The 23,010-nt window shown below is 45.3% G+C and overlaps 1 protein-coding gene across 23 annotated transcripts in view; it reads left to right on the plus strand.

Annotated features, from left to right (window-relative positions):
• Positions 1–23,010, plus strand: part of RBFOX1 (RNA binding fox-1 homolog 1) — a 1,664,339-nt gene that overhangs the window by 1,504,309 nt on the left and 137,020 nt on the right. For all 23 annotated transcript variants that reach the window (XM_053276061.1, XM_053276046.1, XM_053276045.1 and 20 more), the window contains one exon: positions 920–1,162. In XM_053276061.1, coding sequence (XP_053132036.1) covers positions 920–1,162 — 243 coding nt within the window. The remainder of the gene's footprint in view (positions 1–919; positions 1,163–23,010) is intronic.

Consider the following 23,010-nt stretch of genomic DNA (forward strand, 5'->3'; position numbering starts at 1 on the left):
GAGTCACCATGACTCAAGGTGTGCACTACTGTAAATGTCCAGATCGAATCTGACCTGATCTGTCCCAATTCCGCAAATGTCAGTTTGGGGTACTTTACACCCTTTAGAATGTCGGAGTTGGGTATTTTCCCAGCCAGCCTATAAATTATTGCACCCACACAAACCTATAACTGCCCTGAGACATTTTTTGGAAGGGCAGTATATAAATCAAATAAATAAATAATAATAATAATAAACCAAGATTAATTTTTGAAAAGTCCAACCTCCCCAACCTGACCTTGCACATGCCTGACTGACTGAGGTCATTCACACAATCAAAATCTGTGTTCTACCTGGGTTTTGGAGTTTTGTGTGGGTAGATTTTTGGTTGTATGGAAGCAAGGTGAGATGAAAACCTGGGTAGAAGTGACTATGTGGAAGAAAGGTAGGAGAAAAGCTACTCATGTTTTCCTCCGTCCTTGCTTCCACACAATCACTTCTGCCCAGGTTTTCCTCTTACCTTGCTTCCACACAGCTGAGAATTGGGAGCACACACAGTTCGCAAAGCTGATTAGGACACAGTTTTCACATGTGAATGACCTCACTGTCTTATTCCATAGCTTTCCAGGGGATTTACTCATGACCATGTTCATCTGAGAAAGTCTCTTGGAAGCAGCTTCAGCAAAGCTCAAAGGAAGTTTCTTGTGCAGTTTCGAGAGGGACATTTCAGATCAGCACAACTTTATCTGGATCAGGGCCTACAGCTTTAACAGCAATGCAGTGCAAGGAAGCTTAGGTGCGAATTGCATTGAGAATAATGTCGGAAGAGGATCTGCATGGATGCCAGTGCTCTTGTCCATGCGTTGTGTTGGATCTTGCATCACTTTGTCGGTACAGGCCAAACGTGACTCCCTTTTTAATGCCTTTCTCTTCTCTGCAGGGTAATCAGGAAGCGACAGCACCTCCTGACACAATGGCACAGCCTTATGCCTCGGCCCAGTTCGCTCCTCCTCAGAACGGCATCCCGGCGGAATACACCGCACCCCACCCTCACCCCACCCCCGACTACACAGGCCAGACCACCGTTCCAGAGCACACGTTAAATATGTACCCGCCTGCTCAGACGCACTCTGAACCAAACACAAGCGACACAAATGCACAAACTGTCTCAGGCACAGCCACAGTAAGTGGGATTTTTGATTGTTGGTTTGTTTATTTGGCATCTCCGTATACCACCAAAAACATGCGTCTCATGGCGGTTGACACCAGAATTGCCGTGAGACTGTTGTGTTGCTTCCCAAATATGTCGAGAGAGAGAGGCGATGAGAAAAATGGAAGGCTGTATCCTTGATCCAGAACCAAAACCAAATATTCCAAAAGCATCAAGGGTCAATTCTAACTGGGAAGCCATTTCCCTGCCAGCCCTGCCAGTTGATTTGAATAAAGGTAACAATAAGACCTTAGAAAAGAAGAAAAATGTTGGGTTCCAGGCAGTGGCATAGGCAGAGGAAAGGCGGCCCGTGTTCCTCCTGCTTGGGCCGCCACATGGGACCCATGGGTGTGACACCATTTGTAAAGGGGTGTGTGGCCTGATTGCCAGAGGGCCCGCCCCAGCTCTACTGATTGCAGTTCCAGTTAATATTTGCTGGCTGGGTGCATTTATTTCCCATTCTCTCCCTTACTGGAGGGACAGGAAAGGAAATATATGCAGCCAGACACCAAACACTGGTTGGAAATGAGCTCAGGAGAGCTGGCCTAAGCTCTTCAGATCCCAGCCATGCCCCTTTTGTGCATGACATCACACGCAAGGAGGGCATCGGCGGCCCTTTTCATTGGCGGCCTGGGTTCTCTGAACCCTACCTCGCAATGATGGTTCCGCCCCTGGTTCCAGGAGGAATAAGCAACTACTAACCTTTTGAAAAGGGAAACTGTTAGATTCCAGAAGGGAACAAGGGACACTGTGTACAACAGTCTGGAGGCCAAGGAAATGAAGCCCGAACTCTAGGAATTCCACAGTGCACTCTGCAGGCAGCCCAGTACATTGTGGAAATGCTAGGGGCCAGGTCATAGGAACGTAGGAAGCTGCCATATACTGAGTCAGACCCTTGGTCCATCTAGCTCAGTATTGTCTTCACAGACTGGCAGCGGCTTCTCCAAGGTTGTAGGCAGGAATCTCTCTTAGCCCTTTCTTGGAGATGCTGCCAGGGAGGGAACTTGGAACCTAGATGATCTTCCCAGAGCAGCTACATGGGGAATATCTTCCAGTGCTCACACATCAAGTCTCCCATTTATATGCAACCAGGGAAGACCCTGCTTAGCTAAGGGGACACGTCATGTTTGATACTACAAGACCAGCTTTGCTTCCCCCAGCCTCTGTTGTTTGAATGGCTGCCAACATGACCAAGCAACAAGGAAGGTGGATGCACATGTGTACACCTACTTTACCTTTAGGCCAGGTAAAAAACCTGGGCTACCCAGCTGAGGAGCATGAGGTCCTGAACCTGGCAGTTTTCACATGCAGCTCAACCTGGGAAGGGCAGTTTTAGCCAAAGTCGAACTGGTTGTGAGAATGACCTCACTGTGCTTGGGGGAGAAGTGTAGACATGGGATATTATGTTTGTTTGGGGACTCCTCAAATGCTTTGGGTAGGGAGCATCTGAACCCCAGTGTCATTGAATTCTTTAGTGGGTATCATCATGTCTTTGTGGTGTTGAGAAAGGCAAAGGGACAAATTCAGCCGCTCTTCTTCCAAGTGTATGTTACACGTCATTGTTCTGTCTTGTTACCTTCTCATTTATTCCCGGAGAGAAAGAGTCCTGACTGGTTTTGTACTTTTCTTCCATAAATCTTTCGTGCAATCATTTTTCTCACATATTACTGGATTTTAGCTGTTTCTTTTTTATGTGGTGATAAGCACAGAACAGAGCTGGGTGAGACAGGGCACTGATTTGTTGGCTATCGACAGCAAATCTTGCTAGCATTTCCTGCCATATGTTAGTGTTTTATTTACTTGTTGTTTTAAAGCTGTCGAATGTTCAGTTTTTGGTTGATTTCCCCACCCCACCCCCTGAAATGCAGTTAGCCTGGAGTTCTTCCTGGTCTTGTTTTGCTTTCGCAAGATTTAATTGCCTAAAAATCTCATTAAAAATAAATGCAATTAAATAATTCCTCGGATACTAGCTCAGTATTGTATGTACTGACTGGCAGCAGATTTCCAAATTTTCAGGTAGGGGGTCTTTCTCAGCCCTACCTGGAGATGCTGCCAGGGACAAAATCTGGGAGAGCTTCAAAACAGATGCTCCACCAATGAGCTATATAGCCCCATCCCTTAAAGTAAGGCCAGTGGGATTTAAACCCATAACTGAGGCAGACTGTCTGCTACTCTACACCCCAGCTCACCTGAGCCACTCATTTCAGACAACTCTGCTTGTCCTTCCAAGGTCTTCCTCTCTCTCTAGCACCAAGCTGAAGAAATCCAACAGCCACTAGCCACAGTCCTTGAATTTGCCCTTAAGTAGGTCCCTGCCTGCCACCTGAGCTCCCAGCAAGTGTTGCTGAACTTATTATTTATTTATTTATTTGTTTTTATTTTTACACTGCTATCCCGCTCTTCCTCTGAGGAGCTCAGAGCGGTGTACGTGGTTATTTCTATCCTCACGACAACCCTGTGAGGTAGGTTAGGCTGAGAGCTATATGACTGGCCCCGAGTCACCCAATGAGTTTCATGGTTGAATGGGGATTCGAACTCGGGTCTTCCCGGTCCTAGTCCAACGCTCTAACCACTACACTGTGCTGGCATCGCCACACACACAAACCCTGCAAAGTGCTGATTTGGGGTAACAGGGGTTGAAAGGTTAAAGCACTCAGCTGTTCAAATGGCTGGATGTCATTCTAATCCTTTCCAGGAGGGGGAAGGATCTCTTCTTTCACTGTCAATTTATTTCTAAAGAAAGTAGATCTCTTCTTCTCTACTGGGAGCCAAATGCTGGGAACAAGATACAACAAATAAAATGTTTAGTACAACTCCGTTCTAACAAAGACGGCTAGAAACTAGGAGACATTTGTAGCATTGTGTGCCTTTAATCACACCAATAAGTAAAGGGCTGTCTGGCTTGCATCGAGTGGGGTGTCGGACTAGAACATCTCCAAGGTTCTTTCCAACACTAAAATTCCAGGAAGTCAGAGAATTCCAGTGCTGAGTAAACATATGTGAACAGAATTTGCATCTTGGAGGAGAAAGTGGGGACTGTTATTGTCCTCGGTGTGCTTTATAGATTCAGGGAAAGCACAATTCAGCTCAGTTCAATTTATTAGCATCCCACAGCTCAATGACTAAGTGCATGCTTTTCAGGCAGAAGGTTTCAGGTTCAGTTCCTGCCATCTCTAGTTAAAGGCTCTCAGAGAGCAGGAGAGAAGAAGACTCCTGCCAGAGACCTTGGACAACAACTTCGAGTCAGAATCAGCCACAGTTTATTAAGCCAGGCAACCCTCAGCAACTCATGAAGAAACCGCAGGCATGCAGGGCCTCTTGCAGGCAGAGGGCCTGACATCCGCGGTGCTTCTGCTTCCCTAAGGCTGTTAAGTGGAGCCTTTTCCTGGAGGAATTTCTAGAAGCCAAAAGTGGGAGAAGCAAAGAAAAGCAAGCTAGCCAAGCGCCAAGAAACGCGATGGCTTTTTTGGATGCGGTAGGCGCAGGGAGAAAAGTAAGAGCAGAAGGGAATGGTGCCCTGTGTTTCTCTGGATAGGAATATCAGGAGAGCAGCTTTTCCCCCTGAGAGAAGAAATTATTCTGCACTACAAATAGACTGGATATGTCAACATTTGGGCTGCTAGGGTTAAGACAAGCTTCCTCCCTCCCTCTCTTCTCCCCTCCCTGCCTTCAGAAACGTATGGAACTCTCTCTTTGCCAATAACGAGCACTGATGGGGAACATCAGCAGACTATTGCATTGGCTCCCCAGTTTTCTCCGAGTCCTTCTGTTTGCAGCCAGGCATCTTAAGCGCCAACATGCTGCCTCCTAAATCATACTCTGAACGGTGGAACTGCGTTTTTCCTTTAGTCAAAACCATACCCCACTGATGCTGGCTGTTTTTGCCCAGGGGGTGGGGTCTCGTTCCAGTGTATTACGTGTCAGCTCTGGCCCTGGTGGCTCCTTTCGAAGACAAATCACCTGCAAAACTGCCTGCCGAGAAATTTGGAAACATAAAAGCAAGCAAACAAGCGGCCCATTCCCAACCTGGCAGGGAGATCGGAACTGGACTCCGAAATGGATAATGTCATATTGCTCAGCCTGGGGAGTGGTGCCATTGCACAGGATCCGACTCTGTTTCTTTCCCTTGCCGAGAGGACTCGGGGCTGAAAATTTTGCACTGCCACAGAGGGTGTTTTGCTTCTGGAAAAGAATGGCTGTGGTATTTTTCAGACGACACAGCAGATATATTTTTCCAGTTGTGTGCGAAATGGCTCAGTGGGGAAATGCATGACTATCAAGCAAGAGGTTGCCAGTTCCAATCCTCGCTGGTACACCTATATCGGGCAGCAGCGATATAGGAAGATGCTGAAAGGCATCATCTCATTCTGCGCGGGAGATGGCAATGGTCAATCCCTCCTGTATTCTACCAAAGAAAAACCACAGGGCTCTGTGGTCACCAGGAGTCGAAACCAACTCGACAGCACGCTTTACCTTTTAAGAGTTGGAATATCTAGCAATGCCTGCATCCAAATGCAGATAACACAATGCATGCATGCATGATTGATTGATTGATTGATTGATTGATTGATTGATTAAGTGCTGTCAAGTCGGTGTCGACTCTTAGCAACCACATAGATAGATTCTCTCCAGGATGATCTGTCTTCAACTTGGCCTTGAAGGTCTCTCAGTGGTGCATTCATTTCTGGTGTCATCGAGTCCACCCACCTTGCTGCTGGTCAGTGTGTACTGAGGTCTATAACCACCTTGAGTGGTGCAGCAGGGAAATGCTTGACTAAGAAGCAGAAGGTTGTCAGTTTGAATCCCCGCTGGTATGTTTCCCAGAGTATGGGAAACACCGATATCGGGCAGCAGCGATATAGGAAGATGCTGAAAGGCATCATCTCACACTGCGTGGGAGGAGGCAATGGTCAACCTCTCCTGTCTTCTACCCAAGACAACCACAGGGCTCTGTGGTCACCAGGAGTTGAAATTGACTTGATGGCACACTTTATTTACTGAGGTCTATTCACAAGGTGACTACAAAATAATAAACAGATCCCAGCTATGCTCAAAACACATTTAATACACTATTATGAGAAGCACAAATGATATTGTACAATTATGACTATACCAAAATAATCCACTTGGTACTAAATCCACATGCTGCAGAGTCGACATACTGTATTTACCTGAATCCAAGACTGGGTTTTTTCCATGTTAGAAATTGGGGAGTCATCTAAAATTCAGAGTTCTCTTTTTGGGTCAATGCAGGCAAAACCTATATTTAACCTGTATTTTTAAGGAGTTCATCTTAAAATCAGTCATCTTATACTCAGGTAAATGTGCTATATTAAAAAGTCCAGTGACCTCCATTTTGAATTCTGATCTTTTTCAATTGGAACAATATAGATTATGATGGAACAAATCTTTTGAAAACTGAAACCTGTTATTGGAATTCTAATCTCAAAACTTCCAAACAGGATGTGGAAAATAGTTTGTCATTACCAAAAAGACTACTACAATTGAGACCAAATAGCTAAGTTCTTGACGTTGCTTTCCGAAAAGGTAAGAAGCAAACTGTTTGGAAATCCAAGCGGCTTTTTTCTTTAAACTGTATTGACATGTGTTTGTTAATATCAAGGAATGGTTCCAGTTTCAAACCTGGCTTGCTGAAATGCCTTAGAGAACAATGGAAAGAAGACTTATCTGTAGGGATGTGTGAATTGATTTGTGGCAAAATCAAGTTGACTTGAATCTGGGCAATTCAAGTTATTTGACCTCGAATTGAATCACCCTTGAGGATGCTTACCAGATTCGAGGTTGAATCGAATCACACTTGATTCAAGCTTGAATCAATTCAGTGATTCAAGCCTCCATTTTCTCCCCAGCAATCTTCATTTTGTCCCTTCTGAGCTTCTGCCATCACAATTTAAATTTGTGAAGTTTTTAGGAATTTTCATGTGCAAATTCTTGGTTGTGAAATTACTTTTCACAGCCCCTTCATAGGGCCATGGGGCCCTAGCACTCAACCCATTTTGGTGTCCCCTAGCCCCATTTTTTTTTAAATTGACCCAATTGGATCCATCAGTATGGAATTTGTAAGCGCGCAGGGCATACTGGGGAGACCCCTGGAGCCGGGAGGTGGCTTTTTGCCTCCCAGTCGGGGTCTACTCATGAGTAGCCGTATCGCGGAGCCACACTGTGGCTACTTATGATCAGGGAGCCCTGTTTTGCTGAGCGCTTGCTCCGCAAACCTGGGCTAAGGGCAGGGGCACTTAGGCGGGTTACCCACCTAGGAACCACCGGGCTTGCAACCGAGCCCGGTGGTTCCCATGATCAGGAAAAATTGGGCTAGGCTTACCTAGCCCAATTTTTCCTGATCGTGAGAATAGCCCCTATGTTTTCTGGTTTGGAATGGCCCATAATGACTATCAGTAGCATGCTGAGAAAACTGTAGATGCTCAGAAATGGATCTTATATTGATAATATAATTCTTAGTGGTACAATCCTGTGTGTGTGTGTGTGTGTGTGTTTGTGATTAGATATGTGTATACTGAAATTCTAATAAGAAAATATTCACAATACTTTGTCCACACAACTACTTAAATGTTTCCAACATAAGCTTTTTAAGACATAAGAGGTTTTCACAAAAACTTAACACATAAATCAACAATAAAAATCCTAAAAGTCTTGGTGGTATAGACGCTTTCAAAGGCCCATAAACAACAAATGCTCTCATAACTGCCCTCAGTATTAAAAGCCCTCAAATATGTCTTCTCTTTGTAACAATGTCCTTGGTTCTTTCAAATCCTTGTACAAGTCAGATGAGTTTCAAGCAATACTCTTCCTCTGTGACTTAGGAACTTCCTTATACACTGGTCCTCTTTGGACACAACGGCAAAACACAGCTCCAACAGACCCGCAGTTTGCCTCTATCTCCCGCCACACACGCGCGGACAATTACAATCTCAAATCTGGGAGCCAGAAGAGGGGACAGGACTGGCTGTGTGGGCTTCCTCCAAACTTGGAAAGACAGCCCACACCAGCCAATGGGAGGGCAGCCTGTGGGAGGAGCTTCCTCCCTTACCTCTGGTTTGGGGTGAAATCCCAATATGGATGTAACAGGGGTAGGAATGGACACTTGGTTGGGTGAGTGGAACTCACTACAAACTGAGGGTTCATTCCTAGGTCTGGGGCCAAAATTGGTACCATGGTTGGGTCTGGGAACTAAGGTTCCAATCATTCAGACAACATGGGCGGTGAACCTGAGGTGAGTTCTCCTCTAGTTTGGCATTATGTCCGAAGGGGGCCACTGTCAGACTCCTTGGCCATCTAGCGGGCACAGACTGACAGTGTTTTCTCCAAGGCTGTAAGGTCTCTCTCAACCCTATAACAGATAAATGTGCTTTGATAGTTACTGAGTTAAAAACAGCACTTGTTCTAAAACTGAGGTTGATATCTTCACTTCCTCACCAAGGGAAGAACCAGAGTATGTTGACATGGGAGTTTCTCTGGGTTCTGGTTCAACATAGGAACACAGGTAGCTCCCTTCTACTGAATCAGACCCTTTGTCCATCAAGCTAAGTTTTGTCTACCCAGACTGGCATTGGTTTCTCCAAGGCTGCAAGGAGTCCCTCTCTCAGCCCTATCTGGAGATGCCAGGGACGGAACTTGGGACCTTCTTCATGCTGCCTTTGCATGCTTGGAACCTTCTGGATGTTAGCATGTGAATGCCCTCTCCAGACCCACCCCATCCCCTAAGGATAATATCTTACCGGGCTCACCCATGTAGTCTCCCATTCAAATGCAGACCCTACTGTGGGCAAAGGGCAGACCCTACTTAGCAAAGGGGACAATTCATAGTTGCCACATTTTCCATATAACATGTATACAGGAGGACAATGTAACTCCAATTTCCTTCTAATCCAGAAAGGTTTTCATAATTTCTCCATAGTGTGTATTTGTGTGGTCCACTTCCACATATTTTTTCCACTAGGAGCTTGGAGTTTAACCTTATTTCAAGGGGCCTGCAGGTAGTATCCATACTGAAGTTGAACAATCCATGGTTCAGTGCCCCTGAAAGGCAAGCTCTTCTCATTCTGTCCTAGGTTATTTATCTGGTATCTGGTATCATTGTCCAGCAGTGAAACTGATTTTGTGCTGCACATTTCCCCTCACACCTCTGGCTGCCCTTTATACATTTATGCATTTCATTATGTACACTCTTATGTGTTTTATTACTGCTGTTTCCACCACACTCTGCAGTTTCAGTAGCAGTGGCTTCTGCGGTTTACGATGTGCTTAGGGTGTAAAATAAGGTGTGAAATATTCCTCAGGAAAGAAAGGAGGAACCCTCCCAAAGTTGTATTTTCTGCTGAATAAACAAACCGCGAGTTTCAAAGTGGACTTTGGCACAACGAAAGAGCTAATTTATAGCCTAAATTGCATTTGACCTTCAACATCTTGGCTTCGCACTTTAATTAAAATTGATCTTTACCTTGGATTATTATGTGAAAGGTAATTCCCCTTTTCGTGAAATGTTCGCGGAATCGCTGTGCCAGGCAGAGCTCAGTTAATGATGTATTTTCCCCCTCGTAATTGGCATGCTTGTTTGCAACTAGAAAGAAGTTGTCAGTCGCAGTGACACTTACAAAATTGCAGTGTAGCCTTGTAAAGTGTCATGCTTTGCATCAGGGTGGTTTTCCAGGGGATGATATCTTGGTCTTTGGAGCCATTTGAGGCTAGAATTATCTTACATCTTGCTGGTGTGAGTAGCATGACAAGAGACCACATAAAACTAGGGGTGTGTGAACCCTGCTCTTTGTTACTGTATATCTTTCTGTCTTCCCCATGGCAAGGGCCACTGTGCCCTGAAACCAGAGGCTGCCGAACCATGGTTGGAAGAACATCTGCGATGCTATTTACAGTTAGAAATTGAAACCGCAGGTTCGTTAACCTCTGGTTTCATGTTATGTGTGAATTCAGCCTCTGTCTTCTCCATTGCACGTTTAGGACTTTCACAGTGCAGATCTGTGCATCATCTTTGCATTGCTTTTAGCAACAACTCTGTATTGTGCTCCACTTTAAAATCTAGAAACATCTCTCAATGTGGCTGTCCGGCTACATGTCCCTGTCTCCTTTACCCATCCTGGCTAGGCTTATCGGGTCCAGCTTCAGATCAGGGACAGGGGGTTGAGTGTCACCCTACGCCTCCTCTGTCCCAAGCTGCTTGTTCCTTGTGTCTGCCCCTCTCCCGTGGGCCCTGACACTCTCCAGCAGTCAGCCTCTCATCCCCGGCCAGCTCCTTATATGCCTCCCCACAGGCTATACATCGCCAGCCCCCAATTATGGGGCCAATGCCCCTCTTTATTCCCTGTAATTGATTACCCCTTACAGCTGCTGCCAATGCCTCTCCCCCTTCTTCTTCCTCCTCCTGCTCATTACCCCCCCTTTGGGAGGCATGCTGATGATGTTATCCTCGCACGCCTCCCCTTCGGCCTTATCAGGGCTCAGCTCCTCCTCCACTGGAGCTGAGTCCCTGCTCATTGGCAGTCTTTCCTCCATCTCTCCCCAGTTGCCACCTGTCCCTGTCGCCTTGGGCCCTCTCACCACTCTGTCCTCAGAGGTAAGGACAGCTGGCCTTGCCATACAGTGGCACAATGCATAATATAATGCATGTATACGGTAGCATCCTATGTACTGTACATAAACTGATTTTTTTTAAAAAAAAAGACGACACATTAACACCAGAGGTTAACCATAGAAAGTTGTTCTATTCTGCTTAATATGAAGATCCACCAACAGGGTCTATCAAGCCTCTCCCCCTCCCCACAATGAATCAGGCCTTCTGTAATGAAACCACGTAGCCCTAATGTCTCTGTGAAGCAATTACTTTGGAAAGAAGAAAGGAAGCAGGGAAAGACAGAGTGGTAAGGATTTTAATCCACCAAAGGGTTTATAATGCTCAGATTTTTAATATAGGCACATAACCAGCGCCAAAAGGGAAAGCGTACCTTTGTATTTTTATGAACCACTTTAATCATCCCTCCTATGCAAGGATAATGCTAGCAAATATATTTAATTGTGGTATTACTCAGTGAAATAAAATAAGCATGTATGTATAGCAACACATTCCAATTCCTTTTTAACAACACCACATCTGAAATTGAATTTGCCTTTCCCATCCTGGGTCTGTCCTTTGCTGCAGTTTTATACATTGTCTCTCCTTATGATTCCTCCCCCCACATACGACTGCTGGTCTTCATTAAAAATACATTTAGTGTTTTGCGCATGCAGGGACACAGGTTATTAAAAGATCCATTTACAGCTGGGTACAAGAGAGACACAAAACGTTGCTCTCATGTAAGAAAAGCAGCAGAAATTGCCCTTTTAAAATTAGGGGTATCTTAATTTAATTTGGATGGTGATTTCCCCTTCCATCCAAGGCAGCAGAAGATGGATTTGATTGGACAAGTCTTGCTCCCAACATGAACTGACTTCTGCAAGAGCCATTTCAAGCAGAATTAGGTGAGCCAAAGATAATCCAGTGCATGTTGGACAATCTAGATACTGAGCCCATTAATAACATAGGAAGTTGCCATATACTGAGGCAGACCACTGGTCTATCTAACTCAGTATTGTCTACACCAGGGTTTCTGAACCTTGGGCCCCCAGATGTTGGCCTACAATTCCCATCATCCCCAGACATGGCCTTTGTGGCTGAGGATGATGGGAGTTGTAGGCCAACAACATCTGGGGGCCCAAGGTTTAGAAACCCTGGTCTTCACAGACTGGCAGTGGCTTCTCCAAGGTTTTAATTAATTAAAAATTATCATATCTTTTGGAAATCAAAAAAAGTGATTAGAGACTGTTGCTATATATTAATTTTTATGATCGTACAGGAATGAGTTGTTGATGTTGTGTTTTGGGTTAATCCATTCCTTGATCCAGGCCAGTTTTTGAATGGGGCTTTAGTTACTGGTATTCCAGTCCTGGAGTAGAGGCGGAGCTAACAAACAGCCAGCAGCAAGAGCCCGAAAAAACAGTGTCTCTGTGCATTTCATTAAAAACTGTTAATATTCCTGATTCCATGCCACTGCCTTGTCCTTGGATACCACAACTCTTTCCCTTGGATTCTACAACTGACTGCTTTTATTGGGTTAACTGTAATAATTCATACTAATGCAAATTTAAAATTACATAACTCTGGGTTATCTGGGACTTTGTTTAGGCTGGACACAGAAAGCAAGTTGTTGTTGTTGTTTTCCCCCTTTTGAAGTTGAAAATGCTTTGATGGACTTCTAGATTCCACCAGCCATCCCACCACCATTCTGACCCCACAAATGACCCTCCAGATTTTGCTAGGATCTGCCCATAATTCACCAGATTCTATTCTGGCCCCACCTTCTGCTCTGGCCCCACCCCCTGCCGCTGAGCCTGTATACCAAAGAGTTCCAACCACACCTTGAATTGACCTGAATTGACTTCTTGCCCCACCCTGCAGTAGTTTCCTCTAGTTTCCAGCAAACTTGACTTCTTCTTCTTCTTCTTCTTCTTCGGCAGTGATGGCTTATTTGTGTAATTGTTCTCTTTTGTGTGGCGTGTATGTGCGTGTGTGTTCTGCACGGTAATCAACAGCCTTTTATCTTTATTTTTACTTTGATCATCTTAAAATAGCAGCGCACCTACCAGAAAATGGGAAGGGAAGTGAAAAAAGGGTAATTAAATTTGGCAGCTTGTCCCTGTGCTGCCTTCTTGTTTTTGTTGTTTGAAAGTGCATCTAAAGGTGTCAACTGTGGTTTAATTGAATCAGGATCCTCGTAGGTTCCAGCTGTTCCTGAATATGATATAAATATTTAATTGGGAAACAAAGCATGCAAAGACACAGCTCTAATGCCCCTGGGATCACCAGGCTATGGGTTTGGAAACGCTAGGCTTCTTCGGGCTCCAGGAGGTGGTGAGTAGCCTCAGGAGGTGAGTTCAGGGGATGAGGGGATTTGGAACCATCCACCCCACTCACCTGTGCTGCTGCCAAAGCCACTCTAGCTGGCCCAACTCTAGCTGGCCCAACCAGCACTACTCTGGTTCAGCTCTATGGGCAGAAATCTCTCCTATTCTCCATCCCTCATATGTAATTGTAATATCTTGGAGAGACTAGGACATTATCTCAGGAGTAGGAAGAAGTCATATCAGGTTCTGCTTGTAGACTGGACCTCCCCACTCACAGTGGAGACCCCTGTAGTGATGGAAGCGGGATGAGCAGAGCCAGGCAAGTGGTTGAAGAAGGCATCTGGGGGCAGGAATGGTGGGAACCCCAGGCGCGATGGGGGGAGGGAGCTCAGCAGCTCCTTGAACCTGTCTGCCCTATTAAAGCTCCACCCCTGGTCTCTGACTCCCAATTGCTTAACAATAGTAACAACAAAAAGACACACACACCCCAAAAAAAGAAATCAGGATGTTGAAGTCCCTTATCTGAAGTAACCCAGATGTAAATTTGGACTTGTCCATGCAGGTAGGAACATAGGAAGCTGCCATATACTGAATCAGACCCTTGGTCCATCTAGCTCAGTATTGTCCACACAGACTAGCAGCAGCATCTCCAAGGTTGCAGGCAGGAGTCTCCCAGCCCTATCTGGAGATGCAGCCAGGGAAGGAACGTGGAACATGCTGCATGCAGGTGCTCTTCCCAGAGTGGCTTCATCCCCTACGGGGATGTCAGATGTGCCCTGTCTTGTTTCCACCCACTGTACTTTGTTCAGTGGTTCAGTGGTTCACTGGTTCAGGCAGCAACAGCAATTATGCTCCCGAGAGTCCTGGCTGCTGGCAGGCACATTTTTCTCCTCCCCACCCCCCGCCACTCATGAGGCTTCAGAGTGAGGGCAGGAAGCATTGCCCTCACTCTTATTTGGCTTCGTTCTTTACATATGGACAATCAGACAAGTTTACTTTTTCTGAAAGGAAAGTGAAAGACCATTGTCAAAAAGAAACCATACAATTAAAAATATCTAAGCACTGAAAAATAAAAATAAAAATGCATAATAAGAAAGAAGGTTTTTAAATAAAATTTAAATATGTGACATGTGATAGTGGCAGGTTGAAAAACAAAGAAAATGGAAGGGATATTACATTAATTGTCCCAAAGTTGAAATATGCTAGGGTTCTGTTAATCAGCTCCAATTTGATTCAGGGGCTGCCTTGACACTTCAGACTAGCCCCTGATTTGTCTCCCCCTGACCCACTCCTCTGATCCCATTACTTATGGGCAGGAGACAGGCAGAGCAGCAGCAGCAATGTGGCTTCAATATGAAAAGAACTTCCAGAAGAGGGTTTTCCTCCCTCCCTCCCTCCTGCTGCAGTCTTGGGAAAGGCGCAAGATATTTGGGGAACTGTAGTCTTTCTGGGGGCTAAGGACATAGCAGTGGATCAGTTTGATCAAACCAGGCTGGATTTGGCCAAAGTGGCCCACATTTCTTTGGAGCTGCATACTAGCCTAACGTTTTGCATAGGCCTAAAGTAAAGAGAAAGAGGACTGGGAAATGGGGTGACCTGCAGGCCTCTGATAACTGCATTACCCAAAAGAAATCCTCTCTTATATGTAAAAAGATGATCTATATATCAAAGCTTGCCTAGAACAGACTTGTTATTGCAAGTTGTAATTTGGGCAAAACATTGATGGCCTAAATAGAGCTCTTGTATATTAGTTTTCCTGTTTAATAAATCTTTTCTTATGAGATCATAAATGCTTGTGGAACTAAAGGTTAATGAAGTGTGGAAGATTGTAAAACACCGTATAACTAACCTGGAAGATTGTAAAGATACATTTGTTCCTTTCAGTGTGTGAATGGCACAAAATTGTAAAACTTGGGCACAAAATTGTAAAACTTTACACATACCTTGTTGCAAACTGGACTTACATTTCCAGAAAGCCTCTGGTGCGGGAAATCGGGTACTGTATAAGTGAGCAGAGAATCGGAATGCAAGAGGTTTTGCTTGCTTTGTGCTCAAGCTCCCTGCTCAGTTGAAATCCAGACTGCATTTATTTATGTAATTATATTTGTATTTATATTTATGCACACAAAAAAGGTCGAGTTGTGCCATCACGTCGGTGTCTCCCCCAAGAGACAGGAGGCCATGGACCAAATCCCCAAGGTCCGTTGCTAAGTCCTCCTCTGAATGAGAGTTAGGTCTGATGAAGAGATCTGCAGCTTCAGGTAATAGGGACACAGGAAGCGGCCAAATACTGAGTCCAATGAGACCATTGGTCCATCTAGCTCAGTACACAGACTGGGAGCTTCTCCAAGGTTGCATGCAGAAGTCTCTCTGAGCCCTATCTTGGAGATGCTCTTCCCAGAGCGGCCCTCATCGCCTAAGGTTAAGAAACCCGGCCGTAAGGGGAATACGTTACAGTGCTCACACAAGCAGTTGCCCGTCCAAATGCAAACCAGAGTGGACCCTGCTTAGCAAAGGGGCAAGTCATGCTTGCTACCAGAAGACCATCTCTCCTGCCATCAGGAAATGGTCTCCTCCTCTTTGGTTCCCTGCACTGGTGCCTTCCTTTCTACCCTCATTGTAGCTATGTAAAGAAACAGAACACACACACACACACACGTTAGGGGAAATAGGAGTGGGGTCTCTGAACTACAAATTTTCCTCTGAAAATTTAGGTACATAGGAAGGAAGCTGCCATATACTGAGTCAGACCATAGGTCCATCTAGCTCAGATTGTCTAGACAGACTGGCAGTGGCTTCTCCAAGGTTGCAGGCAAGAATCTCTCTCAGCCCTATCTTGGAGATGCTGCCAGGGAGGGAACTTGGGAACTTCTAATGCTCTTCCCAGAGTGGCTCAATCCCCTAAGGGGAATGTCTTGCAGTGCTCACACATCAAGTATCCTATTCATTTGCAAGCCGGGTGGACCCTGCTTAGCTAAGGGGACAAGTCATGCTTGCTACTACAAGACCAGCTCTCCTCATATATATCAACAGATATATAATCAGCAGTTCAGAGACACACACACCCCACTCCATTTCCACTAGTTTTTGGAGCATGGAGTATAGAGGAACTGTGTTTCTTTTGAGTGTGAGTGTGTGTGTGTGTGTATGCAGTAGCATGTCTGAAAATAATATGGCTCCTGATGGATTTTGAGGGGGTTGATTGTATTTTTATGCAATCGGTCAAACTAGAAATCCAAATAATGAAACCCCTGTGGGCCAGTATATCATGTTAAGGATTTATGAATCACATTGTCAAACGCTGTTTTGTATTACAAAGTATGGGATTTTGATGATAACATGGAGAAAGTGCCATATATTAGCAAACTCATACTGGTTTTATCATGTTAGGAGGCATTTTGCATCTTGCTTCTGGGCAGAATATATATTTCCATTCTCCTCTTATTTATTTCCTCCCTTATATTATTCTCGCGTTGTATTATGCATCATCCACAGCTGTTTGGCTATTCCAGTTACACGAATGACTGCCGAAAATAGGTCAATTATTTTTCTGTTGTATTTTTAAATATTTTACATACAAATTACTCTCTTTTACTACAGTAACCAGAGCTATTCTTATAAAGAGCAACCTAAGGAACCAAAGTGATGGAGGTAGCTGTAAGCTGAATGGAGTAGTCCTCTAAGTGATATGGAGTTATCCTAGGATAACTAGTATTCCTGGGACTAAAATCGAGGAAATTATGTTTGAAACCATAGGAAAATATGTGCAAGGTGAAATTTCAAAGCTTCCTTATAGTGGGTGCAGTGTATTTAAGAGAGCGCCTTCTCTGTCATGGACCCTGTCACCTATTAAGATCATCTGGAGGGGTCTGGTTGTGGTTGCCACCAGTTCGTTTGGTGGCGACATAGGACAGGGCCTTCTCTGTGGCTGCCTCCAGGGTTTTGGAATGTGCTCCCTCTCAGAAGAAGAGCTTCTCTATCTCTTCATTCTGCCTTTAAAAATATCTTCTGCCTTAAAAAAAAAAATCACTTACGACACACCTGTTTTCTCAAGCCTTTTGCTAAAACTATTTTAAAATGTCTTTTGTTAAGACTTTTTTTAAAAAAAAAATATGATTGTAAAATGCTCTTGTTTTTATTGAGTTTTATTTATTGTTTTAAGCTGTGTGCACTTAAGGAAGTAGCTTAAAGACTGAGACTTAGGAACATAGGAAGCTGCCATATACTGAGTCAGACCATTGGTCCATCTAGCTCAGGATTGTCTTCACAGACTGGCAGTGGCTTCTCCAAGGTTGCAGGCAGGAATCTCTCTCAGCCCTATCTTGGAGAAGCCAGGGAGGGAACTTTAAACCTTCTGCTCTTCCCAGAGCGGCTTCATCCCCAGAGGGAAATAGCTTACAGAGCTCACACATCGAGTCTCCCTTTCATATGCAACCAGGGCAGACCTTGCTTAGCTAAGGGGACAAGTCATGCTTACTACCAGAAGACCAGCTCTGTAAGATATTCCCCTCCGAGGATGGAGCCATTCTGGGAAGAGCATCTAGGTTCCAAGTTCCCTCCCTGGCTTCTACAAGATAGGTGCTGCATGGCACGCTGCTGGTGGTAAGAACTTTCAGGTGCAATGTTACAGGTGGCATGCACCTACAAATTTTTACTTAAAGGTACCTCCCACCCAAGGGCAGAGCCACCATTGAGCGGATGGGTTCAAAGAACCTGAGCCACCGCCCCTCTGGGGCTGCACCTCACGGCCCAGACATGAACCCCTGTGTCTGACATCAAATGCAGGGGATGTGATTTAGCTCCCAAACAGGGCCGTGTAGCCCCATTTTTGAGCTAAATCAGCCAGTGCTGCATTCGCAGTGCAGCCGGAGCAACTCCCACACGCCCCCACTTCTCACGCTGGATGAAGGGGGTGTGGCTAAATGCTCCCTGCATCTGACATCAGACTCAGGGGGTGGGGCTAGGGGCGCCGTGGTGTTGGCAGCAGAACCTGGGCTGCCACTGGCCTGCCTCTGCTCCTGCTCCCATCGCCCCTCCCCAGAGGTGCCCGCACCAGCCACCACTGCTCATTATATGGCACAGTGGAGCAGAAGCACGGATCTAGTTTCCTGCACGAGTGAAGTCAAGACTTGGGTCACCCAAGTCTCCTGCCCCTGGCCCTGTATGCTTTTTGCCTCGCTTGCCAGACTGTAGGGTCAAACAGCTCCCTTGCATTATCTCCCTAATCCCAGCGTTCTCTTCAGCTGGGAGCATTTACCCGCGTGCAATTTTGCGGCCGCTCTCCCCTTCCTGTACACTCTGCCTGCCAGAAGGTCAAACGAGTGTGACCTTGCCATTTTGTCTTTATGGGTGCGAACCAATTAGCGATCTCCAGATGATCCAAATCAGCAGACAGAGTCACAGCAGGGCAATCATGTCGTAAATGGCTTTCGATGCGGGTTGTATCCCCCGTCCCCCACTTTTTAAAAAGTGTGAAGCACTCAAACTTCTGAGAAGCAGAATTTGTTCCTTTGGCAGCATTCTCCAGGACCCCACAATACTTTCCTAAACTTTATGACTCTTTGGGTTGTTTGGGGAGTCACTGAGTGATAAGCGGCCAATTGGACCCAAGAGCACCTTGAGCTGAGATGGGATACTGTTAGAAGCGATGTTTCTGGCTGGATCAAAATGCCCTCATTTCTGCTCTCACTTTTAAAGCAAAGTAACCCACCTCTATGTATCTATACTGGGCCTAAACGATCCAGAGACCCCCCTGGCAAGTGAAAGGACTGATGCACAGTTTGATTCCATTTGGAAGAGGGCTCTCAGCCCTGGGCAAAAACACAATTCTTGAAAGCTTACAATGCTAGGATTCGCCTGTGAGGTGCCAGGCTCAAACAACAGATTGGAACATAGGAAGCTGCCGTATACCGAGTCAGACCATTGGTCCATCTAGCTCAGTATTGTCTACCCAGACTGGCAGCAGTTTCTCCAATGTTGCAGGCAGGAGTCTCTCTCAGCCCTAGTTTGGAGATGCTGCCAGGGAGGGAACGTAAAACCTTCTGCAGGCAAGCCTTCTCTTCCCAGAGCAGGCTTGCATCCATAGAGTGTCATGAGAAAAACCATTTTCCAAACGATTCTAATCTTTGTAGGTATAGACATGTCGTGGCATCTAAATATCCTTTCCAAGGACTTCATTGAGCCCCTACCAAGTGCTAGTCTGCGGTGTATTTCTTGACTGCTGGATCCTTACTGTTAATGGTTGATCCTAAAATTTAGAAGCTATCCACCACTCCAGTGCCTTCATTATCCATTCTGAGGCTGGTTTCTGTACCCCTTGTCATTAGTTTAGTCTTCTTTACATTTAGTCGTAGTCCCATTTTTTCCCCACTGTGCTCCTTGACTTTCATTACTAGAGCTTGCAGATCATCTGCATTTTCAGCTATCAGAGTGTTGTCATCAATGTAGTGCAGGTTATTGATGTTTCTTCCTCCAACTCCTTTGCCAATCTGGAACCAGTCTGTTCCACCATGTTCTGTCTGGACTGTGGCTTCCTGCCCTGTGTATAGGTTCCTCATGAGAACAATGAGGTGTTCTGGGAGGCCCATTTTCCTAAGGATCTTCCACAACATGACATGGTCAACGCAATCAAAGGTTTTCCTGTAGTCAATGAAGCACATGTTGACTTCTTTTTGGTATTCTTTGGCTTCCTCAGTTATCCAGCTTGCACCAGCAACAATGTCTCTTGTTCTTTGGCCTTTTCTGAAACCAGGTTGAACATCCAACATTTCCCTTTCCACGTAGGGCTCCAATCTGCGTTGAATGATCCTGAGCATTATTTTGCTAGCATGTGAAATTAAGGATATTGTGTGATGGTTTGCGCAATCTGTTAAGTCTCCTTTCTTTGGTATGGTATGTAGACTGACCTCTTCCAATCTGTTGGCCACTGTGTCATTCTCCACATTTGCTGGCATAGTTTGGTTAGAGCCTTGGCTGCTGCTTCTTCTGTTGCTTGCCATATTTCTATAGCTATTCTGTAAATTCCTGTAGCCTTCCAACTTGGTAATGACTGGAATGCTGATCTAACTTCATCTTCCCGTACTAGAGGTTCTTGCAAGTAGGGAATATCTTCTAGAGTTTCTTGTATGTTTATGTCCCTGCTATACAGATTTTCAGAGAAGATCAAAACAGAGATGGAAGGAGTATACTGAAAATCTATACAGTACAAAATCTTCAGCTCTTCCTCAGTAGCATGTTGGGTACCATCTGACCTGAGGGGCCCATCATCTGGCACTACATTGACAATCATTCTATTTTGTCTATCCATGTGGTTTTCTTGGTAAAATACAGGACTAGTTTAGCATTGCCTTCTCCCTTGCAGTATGAAATGATGCCTTTGTCATTGTTACTAAAGTGACTATCCACCTCCAGCACCTTCCTATATCGCTGCTGCCCAATATAGATGCCTGCTTTCTTTAGCTGGTTAGCTGAGATGACCTTCACACCTTGGACGACCCTACTGGGAGTATACCTCCTGGTGTACTTCTCTCATCTCTCCCAGGAACATACACACACACACCTGCCACAATGAGGCAGCATAGCAGGACTTGGTTATGCTGCTTCATCCATCCATCCATCCATCCAGCCATACAGTAAAGTACTGGGGTTCTTCAACCAAGTACTATTAATTACTTTCTTGAATGCTTTTCTATTTGCATATTCAAAGTGGTGTACAAATTTAAGAAATTGATAAAAGCACAATGAAAACTATGAACTATGAACTCATTCCAAAAAAGTAGTACACAATATCCCTAAAAAAACCAAAATGGCTGGACAATAAATAAACAAAAGCTTGCTCATCTTTATCATGAAAGAAAGCCACTGTAGGGCATGTTCGGCTTGTGGAGGGATCATGGAATTCAACAAGGTACCACCACCAGAAAGGTTCTGTACCTCTAAAGCAGGCAAAATCTAGAGCAAAGACCCACTAGAAAGTGTCCGGGCACTAACAGGCACTATTCTACATTTCAGAGGGAAATGTGAAATAGGAAACCAGCCAGCCAATTTCACAGAAGGAGACAGGAGCACAATACTTGGCACTGTGAGTGAGAACAAATTAGTCAATTTCACAGAAGCAAAATAGCTTTGCTCCATGCACAATAGCAGATTAGTTACGTATTTGAAGGGGGACACCATTGATGTGCAATAGCCTGGCAAGATGTGCAATAGCATACCTCTCAACACGCCAGCAGTTAATTGATTATTATCACTTAGGCACCAAACAAATCTCAAATAATAATGTGAATTAACTATTTGGAACCACTGGAAAATGTTATATCCACTTTGGCTGATAGGTGTCCTGAGTATGAAACCTTGCTTTCTGATAAGGTAAAGTTTGTCACATAAATAATTGGACAAGGTGTACACATCCCCCGCAAAAGATCTCAGCTGCCGCCTCATTTTCATGTGCCGGAGCCTGGCTCCTTCATGGGCTGTTTTACTTTGTAGCAAATCTGGGATTTTCTGGCACAGGAATTTCAAGAGCGGGGTGTCTGTGAAGGCAGGAGTCTGAGCAAATGAAAAGAGGTACAGCAGGGTTTCAAGGAAAGGACGTGATCCTCCAATGGGTCAAGCAAAGAAACCCTTTCATCATGTTGTCACTTTTTATTTCCTTACAACATCCAATGTAGCAATCAGCCATTCTCTCTCAGCATGGTCCTTGGCATTCACAAGCCGGCTCAGCGGTAGGCTGTATAAACACAGCTCCTACAGGAAGGAGTTTTATGTGTGTGACATTAGTCTTGTTCACAGGGGGAAATGCTAGACATTCCAGTCCCTTCCAATTTACCGAAGGATGGTAAACACAATTTTTAGACCGGCATCTCGCACCAGCCCAACTGCCCTTCCATTAATACTCGTGAACGGAAGTGTGTGTGAAATGCAAAAATCCGAAGCCAAGCTGAAATGTAATGGGGGGAAGGGAGAACCTCCTCTTATTTGACTTTGAATTCCCAAATCCTAATTCCATGGGAAACTATGGGATCTCACGTTAAGTCAAAGCAATATACCATAATAATACTGTTGGGAGGTAAGAAGCAAGGAGGAGAAAGTGGGGGCGAGTCTTATCCCCGGAGTTGGTCAGGTCTGTCTGCAGCCATGTGCGTGCCCCCGATTATCCAGATAAGACGGAGGTGCTTATTGTGCGGGGTCAGAACTCCAGAGATGATTTTGATCTACCTGTTCTGGATGGGGTCACACTTCCCCCAGAGTGGGTAAGACTGGGGGTCACTCTTCCCAAGGAGAGGTGTGGATCCAGGAGTACTCCCAGACTGCGGACCTGTTCCTTTTTGGAACAGGCCCGCAGTCTGGGAGTACTCCTGGATCCACACCTCTCCTTGGTTTCTCAGGTTGAGGCGGTGGCCAGGGGTGCTTTCTATCAGCTCTGGCTGATACGCCAGGTGTGTCCGTTTCTCGAGATCAATGACCTCAAAACAGTGGTACATTTGTTGGTAACCTCCAAACTTGACTTCTGTATAATGCGCTCTATGTGGGGCTGCCTTTGTATGTCGTCTGGAAACTTCACTTGGTTCAGAATACAGCAGCCAGGTTGGTCTCTGGGTCATCTCAGAGAGACCACATTACTCCTCTGCTGATGGAGTTACACTGGCTGCCGATAGGTTTCCGGGCAAAATGCAAAGTGCTAGTTATAACTTATAAAGCCCTAAACAGCTTAGATCCTGGGTATTTAAGAGAGCGTCTTCTTCTCTATGAACCCCACTGCTCATTGAGGTCATCTGAGGAGGTCCGTCTCCAGTTACCGCCAACTCATTTGGTGGTCACACAGAGACGGGCCTTCTCGGCTGCTGCCCCGAGATTGTGCAATGTGCTCCCTGCTGAGTTACGATCCTCCC

Source organism: Hemicordylus capensis, chromosome 13, assembly GCF_027244095.1.
Source record: "Hemicordylus capensis ecotype Gifberg chromosome 13, rHemCap1.1.pri, whole genome shotgun sequence".
Classification (NCBI taxonomy): domain Eukaryota; kingdom Metazoa; phylum Chordata; class Lepidosauria; order Squamata; family Cordylidae; genus Hemicordylus; species Hemicordylus capensis.